We start from the raw sequence: 16,170 nt of genomic DNA on the forward strand, positions 1-16,170 counted from the left end.
AACTTCAACGTAAACAAGAGACTGTAGAAATGTATACGGATTGGGAAGATGTGATCTCTTTGGAAAGGCAGTAATATGAAAGATTACCGAGGATATTTATAACAGTTCTACAAAAATCATGTGTTTCAGATGGTGCTAAATATCGAGTATCTAAAGGGAATGTTTTTGAGTTCTCTTCTGAACATGCATACACCGTACACATATATGAAAATATATCTGGTGTTATTGGTAACCAATTCAACTTGTTAAAAACTGGTGTGAAGCGTATCAATCACCTTAATAAATGCCTCTTTGAATGACATACATGTTAAGGATGTCAATAAAGCTCTGCAAACCAGGAATATATAAATAATCTGAAATCAACTGATTCGCGAGATGGTGATAAGATGGACTACGAGAATCTACTAGACATACGTGATTTTTGTATATTGTTCAGTGAAACCAAGGTATATTGGTAGTCAATCATTGCGTATTGCGTATTGTGTTATCAATCATTCGTTGATTCATTTGTTGAATTTGCTGTTTTAATATTTCAATCTCGTACTAAAGTAAATATTTTTAAGATCTGTCCAATCTGTTGTTACTTGTTATTTTAGTCAGGACCTGATGAAATTGTCCCGGCTGTCTGTCCGGCTCAAACTTAGAAAACTTATCATTGGCATTAAGACTGACAATATCTCAGTTTTTTTACTCTATTATATTTTTCTGGACGTACCAGTCGATCCTTTCGCTCTGTTTTTTCACCCCTAGATGGTCGCCATCGCCGTCATCTTGAAAAACCTGAAAGTCGATTGCTTTCTAGATTATTTTTCCGATCCTTCTGAGACTCAAGAAGCATGCCAGTCGCTCGGTGATAGATTTTTCATCATTTTGCCATCTTGAAAAAATCTAACTGTATCTCCCAGGCGCTTCAGCTGATCCATTGGATATTGGCAAAGATGGCCAACCATCACCATCTTGAAAAATCATCAAACTCAATCGCCTTCCAGACGCTTCAAAAGATCGTTCTGAAGACTTATTAGGGTTTTTTCCTATTTCAGTTCCATTTTTTTTAGTCTTCCAGGCATGTGAGGAACAGCAACCACCGTTCAAACCATAAAAATGATACTTTTTGGCAACGTAATCCAAACCACAGTACAATGAGGGCATTTTGACAGAATTCGTAAAACTATACTGACGTCCCCACTACGTTATTTTGGATGTCACTCTTGATGTCTTAAAACCGAACGCATCATCAAAATGGATGCTAGGGTATTGGTACGTAATGTTATTATCAGGATATCATTTCGATAGTCAGGATATTATTATTTTAAAAATGCTTCTCCTGTAAAATCCAGACTTGGGCCTCAATTACATATTGAATTTTCATGCGGAGAATTTAAATATTACCAAAACTTTCTTTTGGGCCGATTCGATGACAGTTCTTCGGTGCATTCAGAACGAGACGACGCGTTTCATATCTTAGTATCCAACTGACTTACAGTAATACATGCTGATTTATCTGTAGATAAGTGGTGGTATATAAATATTGAAATCAACCTGGGCAGATGACGATCAAAAGATTTAAAACTCAAGATGGTGTTGAACCTACGATGGATTAATGGTCCAGAATTTTTATATGAAGATGAAGAAGTTTGGCCAGAGAATTTAATTGGTAATTCTAGAAAGATATTCCTCATGGTGGAAATTAAGAAGAACTGTTGCTTGGATTCTTAGATTTAAGGTGTTTGATTGTCACAGAATGACGAAAAGCCGGCGGAAGTTGCTAAAGTCAATTTTGTTCAGCTGAAATCATTCTCAAGTACTTTTCAGGAGCTAGTTAATCCCGACAGCAGTAGATCTTTAAAGGTTGAATCATGCTTAAAAAAAAGTTAAATCATCAGTTGAATGATAGTAGTCAGAAGAGTTGGCGGAAAGTTGGAGAAAGGAACAATTGATGATGACTTTCAACACACAGTTATTCTTCCCTACATTACAGAACTGATTATTAGATCTCATCATGTTCAAGTGTCAGGTATCTGTCTTGTCAACTCTAAGAATTAAATTTTGATTTGTTAAGGGAAGATCTGCAGTCAAGAAAGTTGTCAAAAGATGTATTACTTGTCTGAAAAGATCTAAACATGTTGGGGAACAGTTTAAGGCCAACTTGCCACAAAAACACTTAACACCCGATAAACCACCATTTAATTTTGTTGGTACTGCTTATATAGGACCTCTATCAGTAAAACAAAAGAGGAGTACAGTGAAGAGGTATGGGTGTCCGTTTTCTTTTTCACAACCAGAGCAGTACATACAGAATAAACTCATTCTTTTGATACAGATTCTGTAAATAACTGTATTTGACGTTTTATCAGTCTTTGTGGCTTTCCAGAAGAGATCCGTAGTGACAATAGGACCAACTTTACTAAAGCTGATAAAGAGCAAGTCACATGGGTGGTGTATAGGGCCATATTGTACGTTAAGTTAAACAAGTCTGTGATGTAAAAGTTGTGTTGATTTTGAATAGTAGACCTCAAACACATGTCAGCGACGATGTGTCTGACGAAACACATAATCTTTTACACTTGATACCGTGTTCAAGTCTTCTACCAGGAATCTTTAATAAAAAATGATATGTACCTGAAAAGGAAATGGTGTCAAGCTCAGTATCTGTCACAAGTATTTCGGTGCAGATGGATCAAGGAATACATTCCAACTTTATTACTGAGAAGCAAATGGAACATCAAGCGGAGAATTGTAGAAAGTAAATGTCATTGTTCTTCATGCTGATGACAATTTTCCATGAGGACCATGGCCACTTGCTTGTGTTGTCGAAGCTATCAAATCCGATGATGGACTTGTAGAACAATCAAGCTTAAAACTTCTTCTACAGTGGCAACTAATGCGAAACGTTTTCGCAAATCTGAATTAAAAGATTCAAGTATAACCCGACCTATAACAAAAAATATACTTGTTTGGTGTAAATAAAAAAGTAAGGTTTATCTTGCTTTGGGCAAATCTTTACAGTCAAGCAAATTTGCATTTCATAAGCTTGTTTGTTGTTACTTAAGTTTTAAACCTTTTATGGTAGCCCATTTCTTAATTACATAAAAATCTGCTTGTATGATTTTTATGTAGGGGCTGGTGTGGCTACCTTTGAAGTTGAAATGCAGGTGTTCCTCTTCATACTAATCTAACTTTTGTTCAATTAAAATACTAAAAATATTTACACCCATCGTTTCAATGTATCTACTTCCGGTTGGCGGGTTTCAGGGCAGAATGTTATCCATTTTGTAATGAAAATGATGCTGCAAAATTACTGTGTTGCTATTTTCATTACTTGTATATTTTTAAAGAATGGAAATCACCAATATAAATAAATTTTTTCCTAGGAATTAAATAAATAGATAAGTCAATAACCATGCTTTTACTTTCACTTTGGTTTTTACTCGACAGTTAATTATAGTTGACCAATCGTATTGACTGATATATATTTACTGCCAAATCAACCGGAAGTAGATACATTGAAACGATGGGTGTAAATATTTTTAGTGTTTTTATTGAACAAAAGATAGAGGGAGATATAAAATAGGTCTTGTGTGAAGGGAAAATATTCAATGACACGATTCATATAAGGTTGGGATTATGTTTCATTACGGTAAATGGTAGAAAATCGTCTGAAGCGGAGATGGTCGTGACAGGCGTAAGTCATCTTCTCACATATATACTATTACAGAGACGGTCGACTATTGATAGAAACAGATGCCTGTGTTTCTGCTCAATTCTTAGAGGTTAAATTTAAAGCTTGTTTGAAAGCTAATCTTTGCATTTTCTGCTCGTTTTAGAGCAGATGTGTTCTATTTAGAGCTCCCTTGTTTCTTTGAGAGTGATGAAGGAGTAGGAACTGTTTTCTTAACTGACGTCCGAGGGCCGACAACCGGCCAAAAAATGATTTTGTGAAGGACTGCTGGTGGATTTCTTTTATCATTTTGGACCGTTTGATCCATGATTTTATGTGTTCGATTCGAAAGCTGTTAGTGACGCTGTGTTATCGAATTCCTGAAATGTCAATGAAGAAATTTTATAATGATGATTGATGACTCCTTTTTAGCAACAAACTGTGAAGCAACATAATTTGTGTCTATGTTCCTATTGGCAACGGAAATTCGGGAACACGGAATGATAGATTTAGACTCCTATATAAAATCATTGAAATTAAAATTGAATTTTTTCTTCTTAGGTGACAGTTTATATCATTATTTTATTAAATAATGTGTGTTTGTTTAAATCAACAATATCTTGCACAAATTAGATTTTTAATATAATTTGACACAGATAGGTGACCGCCCTTGATATACTGAAAATGTATCAGGAAAGTGGGAGTACCTTGCTAGGCAACCACTTCATAAATCAAGGGCAATAACTCAAAAAACGTTCATCAAAAGATCGTTACATTCCAGCTTGTCTAAGATCTCATCATTATAATTAATCATCATTAAATTGCATTTAAATCGGATGAAAATTGTAATCTGTCGTGTTCACAAACAACATTTGACGCGTTTAATAAAGGGCATTAACTCAAAAACGTTCACTGAAAGGTCGTCACATTCGAACATTATCATTATAATTGACCACACCAAATTTAATTTAAATCGGATGAAAATTGTAATCTATTTTGTGTTCACAAACAAATTATGAGTTTTTCATAAGGGCAATAACTCAAATTTAGCTTGCCAGGCAAGGTAACATACGCCCACTATCAGCTGTCAGAAATGATAACTATGTTTGTAGTGGTTTAATATGTGAAACAAATCATCCAATTGTTACTAATTTCAAGCTTTACTGAGATTTCATACCACGTTTCAGCAAGATAGTATAAAAAATGTAGTCTCTATCAGGCCTACAAGTCAAATTAAGACGCATTGAATTAATTCAAGGGCAATAACTCCAAAACCGTTCACCCGATTGTTACCAATTTCAACTTGCCTGAGATATATATCCATGCATACATCAAGAAGGGATCAAAATTGTAGCGTTCATTGGACATGCAAGGCAATTTTTACTAAGTAAAGGGCAATAACTCTGAAAGCGTTTATCCAATTATTACCAATTTCGAACTTGACTGAGGTATTATCAATATATACGTGCATACTAAGTTTCAAGGAGATTGGATAAAAATTGCAGCCTTCATCGTGCATACAAACCAAGTTTAACGCGTTTTAACTCAGTCAAGGGTAATAACTCTGAAACCGTTCATCCGATTATTATCAATTTCAAACTGACCGAGATCTCATCAATATATACATGCACACTAAGTTTCATCAATATCGAATAAAAATTGTAGCCAATATCGTTCATACAAGCCAAATTTAACGCGTTTTTACTAAATCAAGGGCAATGACTCTAAAACCGTTCATCCGCTAATTACCAATTTCGAATCTGACCGAGATCTCATCAATATATACATGCATACCAAGTTTCATCCAGATCAGATAAAAACTGTAGCCTCTATCCCGCATACAACAAATGTGGACTGTATTACTGTATAATATTACCAGGTTTCGTCAAAATCTGTCAAGAATTGGGTCTTCTAGAGTGTTTACAGTGTAAAACTAGAATAAGGGCAATAACTCAAGCTAAATATTTTTGCGATTTTTCTGATTTTCAATAGAGTTCTTCCTTGGGTGATAACTAACACTCACATCAAGTTTCGTCAAAACCCACCAAGAATTGTGCCTTCTAGAGTGTTTATGGGCTAAAAATTGTGTTTTCAAGAAAAAGGGCAATAATTCATACTCAATATTTTACGTTTTTTCTGATTTCAATAGAGTTCATTCTTGGGTGATCACAAACACTCACAACAAGTTTCGTCAAAATCTGTCAATAATTGCACTTCTAGAGCATATACGATCTAAAATTTGAACAAGGGCAATAACTCTTCATAACTAATATTTTTGGATTGGGTTCATTCTTGGGTGATTACAAACAATCATACAAAGTTTCGACAAAATCAGTCAAGAATTGTGCCCTCTAAGAGGAAATTGTGGAAGGATGGACAGACATAAGTGACGACAATATACGCTCCATATTTCATGTGGGCGTATAAAAATCAATAGCATAACCAAATGTGGAAATCGATAAATTGCCATGCAATGAGAGACAATTCTATACCTTTTCAAGCTTCAAATTTACATATCATTGCCCTATGGAAATTTATTTTGGCAAAGGGAGACAATATAAAACATTTGGAGACTATGGGAAGAAGAGAAGGACTCAGCATTAATAATTGGCAGTAAATATAATTATCAATAAATTCAAACTGCACTGAAGACTAGACCTTGTCGGGCAAGTTATCTTTTTATCAATTTAGATTTTATCTATTTCTTCTTCACAAAATCTAAATTTGTACATTATAACATTCAAATGCGATCTAAACTTGATCTAAACTTATTCATACAATATAGTATAAGGCCATTCTATTCATGAGAATAAATTCTTCTTACCTCCTTGCAAAATCTCTTGGTTTCTCTGCTCTGTATACAGCTAATGAAAGAAAAGAGTTTAAAACAGTAATAATATTCATAGTATATGAAATGTTTAAAGCAGAACATAATTTAAACGTAACACCTTCTTCAAATTCCTAATACTAAAGTATCTATCAAATATCATGGTATATGACATAACTTTGGTCAGCAGTAGTGCTGGGTATCAACGATCATCTAACAACACGATAGGTATCAGGATAGGCCTACAAACTAGTATTTCAACATTTAGTTTCAGTGTAGATTTATGTCCTTGAAGCACAAGTGGTTCTGATTGTCTATGTGTTAAAAACAGGGATTGTTAAATTCCTATTTAACAAAATAGGAGGCATGACTATTGCACAAACTAAGTTATTGAATTCACTGCTCACATGTAGTTTATCATCAACTCCAGGTAATGTCTATTTTTCTACAAGCCAAAATATAATAAACAACATATATCATGCTTATATTTTTCAATTTTTTTATACCAAATTTCTTTTTCGTCAAATTCGATATGAGGCATTTGCCTCATTTACCTTGATGTAGTTAAGGAAATTGATTTAAAAATTAAACGAGACTTACCTGTAAGTTGAAGTTTGATTATAATTCTATATCTAACAAAATAACATAAGATGCGCACGCAGCCTTATACTTCATTTTTTAAAGGTGAATGATGGCAAACAATCCTAAACCCAAGAGTAAAGGGAGGGCAAAGACTTGAGATTCTATCACCTAGGTGAGCATATTATTTCTAAAATAGTCATCTGACAGATATAGAATTATAATCAATCGTCAACTTACAGGCAAGTCCTGTTTAATTTTTAAATTCTATATCCGTCAAATGACGTTAAAAGTTGCTATCAGGAACGCAAACTCTTGTTAAAGAGAATTTTTATGGTACTCCTTGTAATGTCCTCAAGTTAAAAGCCTTTAATTCCGTTAATCTTTATTACAAACTCCAGTCCACAATCCAAGGTAAGTACAAGGAGAAGGAGTGGTGAAGGAGGTAAAAAACTACAATACAAAAAATACACAATGATAAGCCTCTCATTCTAGATTGATCCATATAATAGTACATGAAGAAAATACTGATACCCTGATATAACAAACCATTAATCCTTCAATAATTATGAATATAAAGCTTACATAACAAATAAAAATGTTTCCTGGCATTCTTAAGAACATAAATAATATTAACTTACTCCGTGGCGGAACAATGTAAACAGATGATTTTCAAGTTTTTCCTAGTTTTCTAAAGAGACATGGTAAACCATGCCGTAGCCATTTTCCTATCCCATTATAATATCCCATAATACTCAATTAATGCAATCAATTAAGGGGAGGTAAGTATATAAAAGAACTCTACCACAAATAACTTATATGTAACAATACATTCCCCGCCTGGATTTTTACTGAAATCCACTCTACCAATTAAAATGCTAAAAAACAAAATTGAAACGACCTTAAAAAGAAAATTCCTAACACAAAATGGTTTCCGTTAAAAAATCCTCAATGTCCTATATGAAATAAGTTACTCTGAACAAAGGAGCAACACAATCTGAGTGATAGGCCGCACACACAATTTCCTAGACCTAGCTAAACGAATTGTAACTTTACGTATGTGTTTGTCCTCACTTTGGAAAATCTTTTCCACGATTCCTAGTGGCCACTGGTTACGGTGGGCCTCATTGTCCTTCACAAGAACGATATCACCTATTTTTTTTAATACTGTCCTGTGCTACCTGCCATTTTTGGCGTACCTGTAGATTCTGGAGATAATCATTTTTCCATCTTTTCCAAAAGTTCTCGGCTAATGTCTGTTTCACTGGTCCTCTGATAGAGGTGAATCTTATCAAAGAGTTAATAAATGATGACGCAGACATCTCTTCTATAACTTCAAGATGAATTCCTCGGGTCACCATACAACAGAATATCACAGCCCATCTTTTGGAATGAGCTAAACCTCCTCTAGTGCGCCTAGCTACCACATTCCAGGGTCCAAAAACATCTGGACATGGTGTTATTCTATCCACAGGAAAGTCCGACATAATTTGTGTCTGAAGTTTTCCTCTAAGCCTCTTGCATCGGACGCAATTATGTATAATAGAGGAAACAAGGCGTTTTCCACCAACAATCCAGTATCCTGATGATCTTATTAGTCCTTCTGTGAGTTGTCTCCCTTGATGTTCAACTCTCTCATGGAAATGTCTCACAAGTAATGTTCCTATGTGGTTTTTAGAAGGAATAATAACAGGATTCTTTTCATAGAAGTTTTCTTACAGTAGGTTCAACCTGCCACCAACCCTTATAACTCCATTATTGTCTAAATAAGGGGATAATTTCAGCAAAGCAGAGTCCTTATTCACTGGTTTATTGTTCAATAAACAATCCTATTCTTTTGAGTAATGTTCAGATTGCACTAAACTAATCACAAAATTTTCAGAGTCCCTTAAAAGTTCGAGTTTAGTATGTTCACGTTTCGTAAATTTAGCTATAAATTGTTTCAACCTGGCTATGGCTGATAATACACTCGTCCATTTTGAAAATTTTTCAAATCTGTGGAAGTTTAGAGTAGGTAAGGTACTGGTTTTGAAAACTGGTATAACCTTCGGTCGAATTTCTTTATCTTCATTTTCATCCACTAGAGTAAATTCTCGAAGGTTGTCGGTTTCCTTTTGATTTCAGAAAGAAACTGGTCCACTGAGCCATTGCTTATTTGAAAGTTCTGAAGCATTCATTTTTCTGGTTGCCATATCCGCCGGGTTTTGTTCTGTAGGAACATAAGACCACTGTTCCTTTAATGACCTATGAAGAATTTTGTCCACACGGTTTGAAACATAAACATAAAATTTCCGTGTCCTATTAAAGATATAACCGAGTACGGCACGACTGTCAGTGTAAAAGTGCGTACTGTCTAAAGTGATGTCTAAATTGTCTGTAACAAAAGCTGCCAATTCTGTAGCCAAGACAGCTCCACACAATTCCAGTCTTGGAATAGTATGCCCATGATCCGGAGCGACTTTTGATTTTCCAAATATAAAGCTGGTTTCACAATGATTGTTCACGTCATACAGTTTTAGGTAAGCAACTGCCCCTACGGCTTCCTTAGAAGCGTCTGCGCAAACATGCAGTTCCCTACAAACAGAGTTTTTTACTGAGATTTCTGAATAAGGTCTAGGTACCTTTATTTCTTCCAGATCCTTTAAAGAGTATTTCCACTGAAGCCAATTTTCTAACATTTGCTGAGGCAATGGATCATCCCAGTCCAAATGTTTATCATCCACTAATTGTCTAAGTAAAAGTTTACCCCCTAAAACCACAGGGGCTACAAAACCTAAGGGGTCGAAGATACCGTTTACCACTGAAAGCACTCCACGCTTTGTAAATGGTTTCTCTTCGTCTGACACTTTAAAAGTGAAACTGTCGGGAGTTAATTTCCAGCAAAGTCCAAGACTTCTCTGCGTTATGTTTTCTTCTAGTTCCATATCTTTTATTACATTGTCCACAATATCTTCTTCGGGGAAACTTCTCAAAAAATTTAAACTATTTGAAGACAGTTTGTGAAGCCTGATGTTTCATTGGTCCCTGAGCCTAATTTGAGTGTCTTTCACCAGCCTTATGGCATTTTCTTCATCTGCTAAAGAAATGAGTCCGTCGTCGACGTAAAAATGTTTTTTCACGAATTCACACACCTTGTCACATAGTTCTGCATTTTCATGATTACAAATTGTTTTGTGAAGTCCAAAATCAGCAACAGCGGGTGATGGCTTGTTGCCAAATACATTCACTTGCATGCGATATTCGACCATAGGTTTGGTGATGTCATTTCCTTCGGACCATAGAAACCTTAAGTAGTTTCTGTCAGAATCGTGAACTTGGAAATTGAAAAAGAACTGCTCCAAATCTCCAATCACGCCTATCCTTTCTTTCCGAAATTTCAAGAGCACAGCAGCTAGGTTGTTTGTTAAATCTGGTCCTTTCAATAACACATCATTTAATGATAGTCCTTGATGTTTAGCTGCTGAGTCGAAAACAACACGAAGCTTATTCTTTTTGCTGTGAGGTACCAGCATTCGTCATCTGGTTTCAGTTTAGGGGCCACTTCTGCATGTCCATTTTGTAAAATTTTGGCCACAAATTCGAAAAAGTCTTTCTGTTTGATAGGGTTTTTCTTCAAACATGTATCCAAATTATCGAACCGTCTTTTGGCTTGCTCATAGTTGTTAGGTAAACGAGGTTCGTCCTTGGAGAATGGTAAGGGGGCACTCCAGTTTTCCGATTCAGTTTTGATGAAGTTTTTATCCATTATTTCCAGAAATTCTTTTTCTACCCGTGATAGTCCAGGAAGATCATCGTTTTGGTTTCTCTCAAAAATGTCTGGTCCTATGTCCACAAGTCTTTCAGAATTGAAGTTGGTCTTTAAATGAAAGTTGTAAGGGCAAACATCCAAATATGTTGGACGTCCATTGTTAAGAATGTTTGTTTTGTTGACGTTTATCTTTTCCATTTTGTGAACAAATCCTAAGCAAGATTCACCAACATTTACCCATCCTAATTTAAGTCTCTGGGCATAAGGCTCATGGTCCTGGCCAATTCTTTGTTCTAAAACGTGATGGGCAGATAATAAGTCTCTTCCTATTAGTAGTAAAATCTTGGCTTTTTCATTGTAGGGTGGTATTTTATCACTTATTTCAGTTAAGTGTTTGTATTGATTGGCTACTTCTGGAGTAGGTATTTCCTGCCTTACATTAGGAATCTGAAGACACTCTATTAGGCGTGGAAGATTAACTTTATATTCTTCATCAAGTGATTGAATCTGGTAGCCGACACCTTTTCTTCCAATTATAGTTTGATCACCTGAACATGTAGATATAACATATTTTTGTTCTGGGGAGTTGTCATCAAAATGGTCTAAAAGTTCGGGATGGACTAAAGATCCATTGCTCTGGTGATCGATTATTGCATAGGTTTGAAGTACTTTTTCCAAATTATCTCCCTTTGTTACATTCACCAATACAGTTTTTGCACATGATTTGCCCGTAAATTCCCCACAAATCTGAGTGCTTTTATTGTTTATAGTAGACTTGTCTTTCTGAGCAGGATTTCCTTTCACTGATGTCTGTTCCCCGCCATAATTTTTCATAGTTTTATTGTTGTCTGTATCTCCAGAGTTAGTTTGTTTACAGTCCTTGGCAAGATGTTTTCCTAAAAGACATTTGAAACACATTCCTTTTTTTCATCACTATGTCCTTTTGCTCCTCCTTGGTTTTTCCTAAAAATACTCGACAATCTTTGGAAAAATGTTCTGATTCAGCGCCGTGTGTTTTATCAATGAATGTTTTTATTTGTGGTGATTGTACACTAGATTGTTTTGTATGTGCGTTAGATTCATACTGAAAGCTGGGATCATTAAACCTGACACTCATGTCCTGAATAAAGTCAACAAACACATCAAAAGTAGGATATACAACCGAGTGTTCCTTCTTAAATTTAGAAGCACGTTCTGTCCATTTCGACTGTAGGTAGTATGGCAGTTTATTAACCACTGGGTTTATCCCATTAGAAGAGTCGAAATATGATAACACAAGTTCATATTTCTGGTTATTTTTGACACATAGAATTTCTGACAGCAAATCAGATAATTCGTAAAGTTTATGATGATCTTTTCCCGTCAGTTTAGGGAATCTTGATAGTCTGTCCTTGAGAGACCTTTCGATGAGTTCAGGACTTCCATATCTTTCATCCAATCTTGACCAAATTTTATTCAGTCCTCCATCCGGTTCCTGAATGTTGGCAAACCTCATGCTGGCTGCATATTTCCTTGATTCAGGTCCCAAATATTTTGTTAATATGTCTACTTCTTCATTCGGTGTGACTTGAAGCTCTCTTATTATGTTTCTAAAGCTCGCTTTCCAAATAAAATAGTCTTCAGGCTTATCACTAAAGTTAATTAGTCTGGAAATAGATAGGTCTTTATTCAATAGAAACTTAATGATTTCTGATTTTTCGTTTGAAAAATGATTGGTGACAGTTTGGTTAGTGTTAGTTACTGGTACGTATGGTGGTGCTTTCACATTTAGATTGCTCTCTATCTGTTCTTGATCTGTCACCTGTTCATTGATATATTTCCCCTCCCCCCTTCTCATGGTTATCTATTTCTGATATGTTACTTCTCGATTGGTTACCGATGATATTGTTCTCAGACTTACAAATCTCTTGCACGACGGAAAGTTCTGCTTCGGCTTCAGCGACGGCTTTTTCACGAGCTATCACGTCCATTTTCAGTTGAAGATCTGCGGTTAACTCCTTTTGACGTCTAGCTATCTGAGCCTCCATTTCAATCTGCTCCTTTCTTAACTGGGCCTGTTCGTATTCCATTTGAGCCATTTTGACAGCCTGTAACTTCTTAATTTCTGCTTCTTTTTCTACATATTGAAGGCCTGCCTTAGCTGCTTCAACCCTCGCCTTAGTTTTCATCAATGCTGAACTGGCAGATGTCATAGTCGATGAACCAGACGTTCTAGTTTTGCCAGACCTGTCTGATTTTGACCGTACAGACTTAGGGACTGTACTCTCTCCTGTAGGCCTAATGTTAGATCTTGCGTTTTCTTCCATATCAGACACCCTTCTGATTCTGTCCCGTAATTCAAGGTGAACAAGTTGAAAACGTTTTGTGATGTTTTCTTTGTTCAAATAATGTCCGGTTAGTTCCAAATCCCGAGTGAGAGATGGATTTTCCTTAAGGAATGTCACATATTCACTTCATTTTCCTCATATTGTTCTGAAAGGTCTTGTAAGCGTACAGCAGAATTTCTCAGAGTATCCAAGTTTCTTTCTGAGAAATCGATTTTATCAATAAATATATTTATTCTTCTCTCCAGTTGCGTCAAATTCCACTGATATCTATCAAGATCTCTTTCGTATTGTCCTTTTTCCTTTCCTGGCCTTTCTGTTTCCATTATTATTCACAGTGGGATTTTTTAACTGTAATGTCCTCAAGTTAAAAGCCTTTAATTCCGTTAACCTTATTACAAACTCCAGTCCACAATCCAAGGTAAGTACAAGGAGAAGGGGTGGTGAAGGAGGTAAAAAACTACAATACAAAAAATACACAATGATAAGCCTCTCATTCTAGATTGATCCATATAATAGTACATGAAGAAAATACTGATACCCTGATATAACAAACCATTAATCCTTCAATAATTATGAATATAAAGCTTACGTAACAAATAAAAATGTTTCCTGGCATTCTTAAGAACATAAATAATATAAACTTACTCCGTGGCGGAACAATGTAAACAGAAGATTTTCCTAGTTTTCTAAAGAGACATGGTAAACCATGCCGTAGCCATTTTCCTATCCCATAATAATATCCCATAATACTCAATTAATGCAATCAATTAAGGGGAGGTAAGTATATAAAAGAACTCTACCACAAATAACTTATATGTAACAATACACTCCTAAAAGATTTTCACAAACAAACATTATTTGAACCAACGATTGTGTTCATAAACTAGTTTTTATATTCTGCAATATTTTTACTCCAAACTTCCCTTCTTTAATTAAAGGCGTCTTATAAAAATTTTGGAAAGTACTATCCTTAGTCTACCTGCTGTAGCAAGTATGGTATCAACAGGTACACTATTTCTCTGAGCAGCACAACATGAAGCTGAACAAATAAGGGACATCAATACTAGTATCAACGCCAGATAATTGTAGAAGACATTTTAACCACCAATAAATAGTATCCCTAGAAACTTGTTTATATGGTTTTTGAACTTGTAAACAGTCTTTGACTGGTGCCTCTAGTATTAGTACTTTTCACATATTCATTAAAGACAGTAACAACACAGTCATAATCTCCTATCTGGAGGGTAACTTGGTAAAACTAGTTGATGATGAAAGTAAGGATGTGTTTGTTTCAATAATTCACATATTCTAACACGAAGTGAAGATTTCAATACAACTATATTGTTTACATCCAACAACTGTAAAGCCTTATTCTTTGGCCTGATAAAATAGCAATCAAACCCAGTAACTTAAAAGTTAATAATATCAAAGTTATCTGCAGGAGATAGGGTCCGTAAAAAAATTAACACTAAATTAACATCCCAAATCAATTTATTCTTGGTGTCATATTGAATTTAAAAATCTTATAACCACTGGATGTGTTCCAACAGGTTTGTGATCTATGACACTACACCTGCACCATCTAGAGCCACCACGCTGCCGAACCAAACCCCTAAACGAGCCCGAAGTTCACCTACTCCAGCAGACATAGGTAAACGCTCTCGTAGAGAGGGCACTCCCCTTCTCTTTTCACTTTCAGACTCGTCTTCCCCTTCCACACCATCTGAATCTTCACCACGTGATCCAGGATCCACCAACCTTTCTTCCTTCTGTGCTTTTTTGGACCAGCAAACCACCCCTCAGTCTCCATCCATGTCGAGATGTGAATCCAGACCTCCCCCCTCGAACCAGACCCCAGTCCGTTCCCAATGCTACAATTCTAACAACTACCAAACCAGTACCAATCACACCGTCGACAACCATTATATCCGCTACCAAACCATATTATCACCAAACCAAGGACAAATCATTATGGAAGCTACCTGCTCTAAAGAAATCTACCTTAATTATTGGATCATCTAACCTGAATCGAATTACCAAAACCAGTCCAGACACTGAGATACACTCTTACCCCGGTGCCCAAATCCATCACATACAGTCACTCCTGGAATCATACGACCATGATCCCAAACCTACTACCATTATTCTTCATGTAGGCTTCAACAACCGGGATCAGCTACCAAAGACCTCCTTTAACAAAGCCCAGAAATTAATCGCTACAGCCAACAAAACCTTCCCAAACTCCAAGATCTTCTTCACATGTATACCTATTTCAAATAAAATCTCGAAGAAAGCACAACAGAACCTCAGCACCCTCAACAACGTGATCTTGGAGTCCAATATCAGCAGCGCAACAATCTTACCACCCTACGAAGAAGAATTCGAACCAGTTGATAATCTTCATTGGTCTCCAGAAACAGCAAACAGCATTTATTTGTTTTGGATACACCAGCTTCAAGCATCGAGTAAGTCTTTAAACTAATTACTGGGAATAAAAAATACTGAGAGGCCACTGTGGTAGTGAGTCATATGCAGGGTCAGAATACATTGATCATTTCTTACTACCTCTAGCATGTCAACATCGCGCCTACCTTACAGACACAACCGATTTTGTCAATAAAATAAAAAATCTTCGAGTTCCCTCTAATGCTGTTTTAATTTCTATCGACGTTTCTTCTATGTATACCAATATCGATAACACTACTGGTTTAACGGCAGTTCGTAAAGCTTTTAATAGAAACCCAGATCCAAACAGACCCGACGATGCAATTCTACAGCTTTTAGAGATTTGTCTTAGTCGAAACGATTTCACGTTTAATGGTAAAATATATTTACATACTTCACGGACAGCAATGGGCAAACGATTCGCCCCTTCGTACGCAAACCTTTTCATGGCAGAGTGGGAACGTGAGGTGTTGCCCCTCTGTCCATTTGACTCACTTTTTTACGGAAGCTTTTTGGATGACATTTTTATGGTTTGGACTTATTCTATCGGACAGTTTTGGGAATTCTTTGAAATTCTCAACAACCA

General features: G+C 35.9%; 1 protein-coding gene across 1 annotated transcript in view; it reads right to left on the minus strand.

The window, feature by feature from the left end:
- Positions 1-16,170, minus strand: part of LOTGIDRAFT_137351 (hypothetical protein) — a gene marked incomplete at both ends in the record, with an annotated part of 53,257 nt that overhangs the window by 3,429 nt on the left and 33,658 nt on the right. Inside the window, one exon of the mRNA XM_009047569.1 lies at positions 6,483-6,522. Within this exon, the coding sequence (XP_009045817.1) occupies positions 6,483-6,522 (40 nt within the window). The remainder of the gene's footprint in view (positions 1-6,482; positions 6,523-16,170) is intronic.

This window comes from Lottia gigantea (genome assembly GCF_000327385.1).
Source record: "Lottia gigantea unplaced genomic scaffold LOTGIsca_114, whole genome shotgun sequence".
NCBI lineage: Eukaryota > Metazoa > Mollusca > Gastropoda > Lottiidae > Lottia > Lottia gigantea.